The sequence below is a fragment of the Dipodomys ordii genome, unplaced genomic scaffold (genome assembly GCF_000151885.1).
Source record: "Dipodomys ordii isolate 6190 unplaced genomic scaffold, Dord_2.0 Scaffold1, whole genome shotgun sequence".
Lineage (NCBI taxonomy): Eukaryota > Metazoa > Chordata > Mammalia > Rodentia > Heteromyidae > Dipodomys > Dipodomys ordii.
This window is the reverse complement of record NW_012267217.1, coordinates 63,999,072-64,005,402: the sequence shown is the minus strand read 5'-3', so window position 1 is coordinate 64,005,402 and position 6,331 is coordinate 63,999,072. Positions and strand designations below refer to the sequence as shown.

Below are 6,331 nucleotides of genomic sequence, written 5' to 3'. Positions count from 1 at the left end.
GGCTCCACCTGCAGGCACAAAACCTCCCCAGGCCTTGGGGACCCTGGGACACAAGGGCCCTGCAGGGGTTTGGGGCCGGGTGGCAACGGGGACGCACAGGCCCGTGGCCACCTGGCAGGCTTCTGCGGCACCACACGGGCCCCCTCCCCCAACTTGAGAACCCGCAATTTGCATGGGCAGTGCTGCCTTGGCCGCTAACGTGAACCTGGTCATTTCCCAGAACACCGAGGATGTGGCAGCCCTGGCGGTGACCAACTGCTGCTCGTCCTCCTGTCCGTGTCGCACCTCCCCACGGCGCACTCTGACCTGGCGTAGCGGGGAGCAGTGAGCCGTGTCTAGGTGCTCCCTTCTCCATGTCCCGCTGGCCGCCCTGCTGCTTGCCTAAGGGGAGACAGCTGTGGCTGGAGAGGGGGCAGAACTCCAGTGAGCCAGCTGAGCACACGGCAGACCATCTGAGTGCAGCCTTCCACCCAGGACACGTGACCTCGTCCACAGACCCCGAGCTGGGGGCAGAGCGTGGCAGGACACTGTTCTCCACACACCAGAAAGCCGCGGGGGCCACAGCCACAGGAGCAGGGGCCACAGGAGGGACCGCGGCTCTGCAAAGCGGGCCCGCAGCCGGCTCCGCCGTGCCTTCAGCGGTGCCCTGAGCGGCCTCCGGTGTGCCAGGGGCCGGGCAGTGCTACAGGTGTTCAGTGCCGCCCCGTCTGGGCAGGAGCTGCGGCCGGGCAGCTCACGCACCTTGGCAGGTGGGGCCAGCTCTGAAGGGAGGCAGTGAGGACCCGCCAGCCATGCGGGGACTGCCCCGCAGCACGGGGCCTGCTCGGGGCTCAGCTCTGATTCCCGGCAAGGGCAGGGGCTGGCGCGAGCGCCGTTGGGGCGGTGCCCACAGCTGTCTCCAGGGACACCAGGCAGGCCAGTGGGAGGCGGGAAGCCTCTGCAGGACCAGAGACTCTGGAGCACCCTGCAGGACCAGATGGCACCTCCCCCAGCGACACAGTCCTGGGCACACGGTAGTCTCCACAGAAAGATGACCAACGTGAGCCCACACCTCGTCTGCCCCAAGCTACGCTCCATCGGCCTGCGGCATCCCTGGGGACTGAAGTGACATCCTGTGCCCCTGACTCAGGAGGGCGCTTGGAGTGCCAGAGGCGATCGCGCTTCTGCGAGGCCCGGCGGTTCCCGACCGTGGCCAACGGCGGCCCTGTCCCCCTGCGTCTTCCTGCTTTTTCTTCCTGTCAGGGAAGACAGGCCGGGCGTCCATGCTGCTCTTCACCCTGGAAGCCGCAGGACCCGGACGCCCGCGTGAAGCCCTCGGGGAGGGGCTGTCAGGCACAGGGAAGGTTCTGGCTGCGGCCACTGCACGCTGAGGGCCAGTGGGGTGGAGGAAGGGCGGAGAGGCGCGTGGGGCACTCTGGACTCGACCTCAGGCCGAGGGCACGGGACGGCTCTCCCCGGGCCCCGGCTGGGAAAGGGATCGGTTCAAAGGTAGCTGTGTTGGTCTGTTCAAAGCCCAGAGCTGTTACCAACGTGCGTCACGTGTGTCAGAGCTTCCGGGCACTCCCAGAGGGAATAGCACCATGAGACGGCCTCGGAGGCTGGGCCTCCCTGGCCTCAGTCATGGGGGCGCGGCGGAGGCAGGCAGACAGGGCGCAGGCTAGGCCTCGGTGGCAGGAGAGCCCCGGCTCAGCTCCTTGATGCCACAGAGGATCCTCTTCATGTGGCCCACTTTGGTCACCCCAAGGTCCTGCAACAGAGAGGACAGCTGCTGATGCTGTGGGGTGGGGCTCCCCCCGCGTCCCCCCCCCCCCGCACCACTGGGGAGGAAAGTGATGACAACCACAAAGCACATGGCCGTGCAGACCAACACCACCCCTGGGCTCTGCGGATCTCGTCGGGACCGTCCAGCCAGCCGGAGGCGGCGCAGGCAGGCCTGAGCCCGCGGCAACGGCCCCCACCCACCTCTACCCTCCCCTGGACTGGGCCAGGCTGGGTCTCACGTAGTGGGCCACGACCCGGGCCCCTTCCCTCAGCCCGGGCCTACACGGAGGCGGCCTGTGGCAGCTCTCCCTTCACTGTGGGGTCACCGACGCCGGGCTGCGTGCTTGAACGCAGGACAGGCCTGGTCAGGGGGGCTGAGAACGTGGCGTCTGCTCTGGCCTTACTCGGCTGTGGCAGGTGCAGCCACGAGCCGGCCCGGGCGCCGTCAGCCCAGGGTGTGCGCAAAAGCCCAAGAAGACTCGTGAAGATGCGGGTGCTGGGACGTGGCCAGGGCAGGGGACAGACAGGAAACAGGAGTCATGTAGAAGCCGGTGAGGGTCTGGGCAGGCGCCCGTGGGAGTACCTTGAGGTCTCTCCGCTCCAGATGCAGGAGCTCGGAGCCCCGGATGTCGTGCCGCGTGAAGATGTCCTTATACTCACAGAGACTGAGGTGCTCCAGCCAGGCAGCCACCTCCTCTGTGCCCCAGAGGTGAACTGTCAGAGACGGAAGAGCACAAGCGCAGTGAGGGCCCAGAGCCCAGCACCAGTGCAGGCGGCGGCAGTGCCAAGATGCGCAGAGCAGCCAGCGCCCGCCACCCAGCCGTGGGCATGCCCGCCACCCGTGCTGAAGCCCTGGGGGCCGGCAGCTTGAGCTGTGACTGTCCCTCCCGGGGCATCACAGACTCGGTGCAGCTGGGTCCCAGCGGGGATTAAAACCAGACAGGAGACATCAGTGCAGGGCGAAGCCAGTGTTTCCTACGTGCCCTGCTAGCCATGCTGGATGGGAGACGCGCACCACCAGCTCCGGGCCACACCATCACCATGAGCAGAAACCCAGCTGCTGCACAGACATGCAAGGAAGGAAAACTCGCAGGGGCCCTGCCTTGAGCGTAGCAGGCACCCAGAGGAATGAGAGGGGTCAGTCTAGCAGGGTTTAAGCCCCAATTTACTGGCCAAAAGGAAAAATGTCCTTTAGCACCATTGCTCTTGATTTCTGCACCCACAATCACAGTAGCCCGGGGGTGCTAGACTTAGCGGCCTGATCAATGAATCAATGACAGCGATCAGCAGCGCATCAGAGGAGCAGGCCCAGAAGACCACAGCACATCTGAGGCCAGAGTTTTGTGTCTCCGAGTTTGTCTTCTCACTCCCTACCAATTCCCCGGGGTGGGGCTGCCATCAGCACCCAGAAGAGGGCAAGCACACATGGTGTGGCTGTACAGCGTAGCCCAGCGATGAAGGTCACGGCACAGAGGGGGGATGACGTGGCCAAGGGAGAAAGCAGAGACCAGGAGAACCCAGCCAGGACAGCTGCTGACAGCCAGAAACACACGCGGGGGGGGGGGGGGGGGCAGATACCCGGGGCTCCCAGACTGCTGTGCACTTCTTTGTTCTTATTGTTTTTCTCCTTTTTAAACTTCGTCACCAGGCGGAATTTGCCACTGCGGCTGCGTTTAGAAAGATCCAGCATCACGTTCTGTAGGGGAGAGTGAGACTGAGAATTCGATCCCAATTCATCAAGGCCTCCCTTGTAGCTGTCAAGACTCTTGGTTCTTCACATGCTCATTCTCCCAGGCATTGTTGATGTCACTGTCTTAAACATGGTTTAAAATTGATCATCTACTTGGGAGGCAGACATCAGGAGGATCAGGGTTCAAAGCCTGCCCAGGCAAAAGAGTTATCAAGATCTCATTCTCAACCAGTAAAAGCAGAGTAGGGTGATGCACACTTAGCATGCTAGCTGTATGAGAGCTTAGTAAACAGGCCAGCCCCCCATGAACTCAAGACCTTATTCAATCAGCAACTCGAGCAAAGAGGGTCTGAGCTGGGGCTCAAGAGTTAGAGCAAACACCCTTCTCATAAGCACAGGCCACGAGCTCAAACCACCGAAGTGACCATGCTGTCTTACAGACTGATCAACTGATGGATGGAAGGTGACAAACAGACAATCTAGCTATGCAGCCCAGGCTAACAAATTCAGGACCTTCCTATCTCCCATGGGCTGGGGATTACTGAAATGCCTCACTACACATGTCTGAAGTATCTGTTTTTTAACTTTTTACTATAATAACAATACTTCTCATATGATGAAAATTTTTTCTAAATATTACTGAAATATCAGTACATACCATTATGTAAATATAGATTATATAAACTAGGTTATTTAAGCCAGTCTCCTAGTGCTGATGGCTAGGCCTTGATTATGAGCACTATAGGCCTTCTAAGAGCACTTGGCGCTTCCTTGCTTCCTATTGGTCCTGGGGCTTGAACTCTGGGTGTTGTCTCTGAGCTCTTCAGCTCAAGGTGAGCTCTCTCTCTCTCTCTCTTTTTTTTTTTGGGGGGGGGTCTGGTCTTGGGGCCTGTACTCTGGGCCTGGGCGCTGTCCCTCAGCTCTTCAGCTCAAGGTTAGCTCTCTACCACTTGAGCCACAGCATCACTTTTGGCTTTTCCTGCTTATGTGGTGCTGAGGAATCGAACCCAGGGCCTCAGGCATGCAAGGCAAGCGCTCTACCACTGAGCCACCTTCCCAGCCCTCTATCTCTTGAGCCATAGCTCCACTTGCGGTTTCTGGTGCTTTATTGGAGGTAAGAGTCTCACAGACTTTCCTGCCCGGGCTGGCTTTGAACCATGTGATCCTCAGATCTTAGCTTCCTGAGTAGCCAAGATTACAGGCGTGAGCCGCCAGCATCCAGCTTTTTGCGCTCTTTCCCCTGGAGTAGAGCAGAGAGCTGAGAACATGGCAACAGGCTTGCTGCCAGCTCCCGGCCTCCAGGGACACGCGGAGGCTGTAACTACCACTGCGACCCACTGCTTGATAGCCTTGACGCTGAGCATGTGAAAGAATATCCCAAGCAAGCAGACTTCCTAAGAATTACTTAATGATAAAAAGGGTCATTACATAATGACAAAACCTATGCACACCAACAAGAGGCTCAAAAGACATCAAGCAAAACACACAGAGCCACCAAGAAAAACAGAGACGGCTACAATCCTGGTAAAGAGCTAGTGATTGACCAAGAAAAATTTCCAGTAGGGTTTTAATATAAACAGCAAGTGCACAGAAGGTGAGCTGTGTGTCAGAAAAGCAGCAACACGCACACCCCGGGGGCAATCCCATGCCCTGGAAAAGACAAGACAGACTTCCCAAGAACTCACCTGGGTGCTGTGTGGCACCGTGCGATGACTATTAGAGCTGTCTGAGCTCAAGCTCCACTTGGTAACGTTATACTTTTCCATCTCAAGGGATCCTATTTTTTACACTCACTGCCCATCAAGTGCGCAGTTCTAGTTCCCCTTGGTCCCGGGGTCCCCAGTGGATGTCCCTGTGCGGCGGCGCTCGCTCCCAGCACACTCGGTTCCAGGGAGCACACAGCACTTTGCTACGAAGCACGTTAGGCTATGGTTCGAGCACAGGGCGGTGTACTCGCCGGGCTAGCGTCTGGCAGGGGAGGCATACCAAAAGCAGTTCTAAGCTGAGAGCAGGTGGCTCCTATGCCTGTAATTCTGGCCACTCAGGAGAACTGATTCAAAACCAATTCAGATAGAAAAGTCCTTGAGACTCCATCTTCAAAGCCAGGCTGGAGGCATGGCTCAAGTGGTAGAGTGCCAACCTTGAGCTCAAGAAAGCTGAGCAAGAGTGCAAGGCCTTGACTTCAAGTCCCAGGACCAGCTTTACAGAAGAAAAAAAAAAAAGCTCCTGCATGTTTTGCATGTTACAGCGAGCTTAAGGCGCACTCGAGAGTGGCGGAGCACCAGACTTACTTCCTATTTCTTACTGTGTTTTCTTGGGATTGCTTTCTTTTTTATTTCCCTTGCTGTGTTTTTGTCAGAAACATGAGCGAGCACAGCTCCTGTGAGCAATGTGTGGTTAAGCTTTTAAGCGCATGACATACCATTTTCCTGTTGCTTTTGCTAGTCTTCTACTTTCTTTTATAGCTTTTAGAGTATATTTTATCTTAATGTAATTTTTTAAATAAACTACTTTTAAGGTTTTCATTTTTCAAAAAACAATACTGACTTTATCTTTCTCTACTTACCCAAGTCAAGAACATAGGTTTTGGGGTTTAGGGATGTTTTTGTCATGCATTTGGTGAAATTTTGGTTTTGTTTATGGTCATACTGGTTTTGAACTCTGCACCTTGCACTCTGTGCTGGCTAGGCAGGTGCTCTACCGCTTGAACATACCCCCAAGCCCAAGAACAGAGGTTTTGTTTTTTTTTTAGGTCTGGGTCGTGAGGCCTGAACTCTGGGCCTGGGCGCTGTCCTTCAGCTCTTCAGCTCAAGGCTAGCGCTCTACCACTTGAGCCACAGCGCCACTTCCAGCTTTTTTCTTTTTGCTTATGTGGTGCTG

General features: G+C 57.0%; 1 protein-coding gene across 1 annotated transcript in view; it reads right to left on the bottom strand.

The window, feature by feature from the left end:
• Nucleotides 1–1,428: 1,428 nt before the first annotated feature.
• The window catches only part of Dgkd (diacylglycerol kinase, delta 130kDa), a 67,753-nt gene continuing 62,850 nt past the window's right edge, over nucleotides 1,429–6,331 (bottom strand). The window contains exons 24-26 of the mRNA XM_013022751.1: nucleotides 3,340–3,533; nucleotides 2,345–2,475; nucleotides 1,429–1,747 (exon numbers count right to left, since the gene is read on the bottom strand). Of these exons, the coding sequence (XP_012878205.1) occupies nucleotides 1,658–1,747; nucleotides 2,345–2,475; nucleotides 3,340–3,533 (415 nt within the window). The 3' untranslated portion in view covers nucleotides 1,429–1,657. The remainder of the gene's footprint in view (nucleotides 1,748–2,344; nucleotides 2,476–3,339; nucleotides 3,534–6,331) is intronic.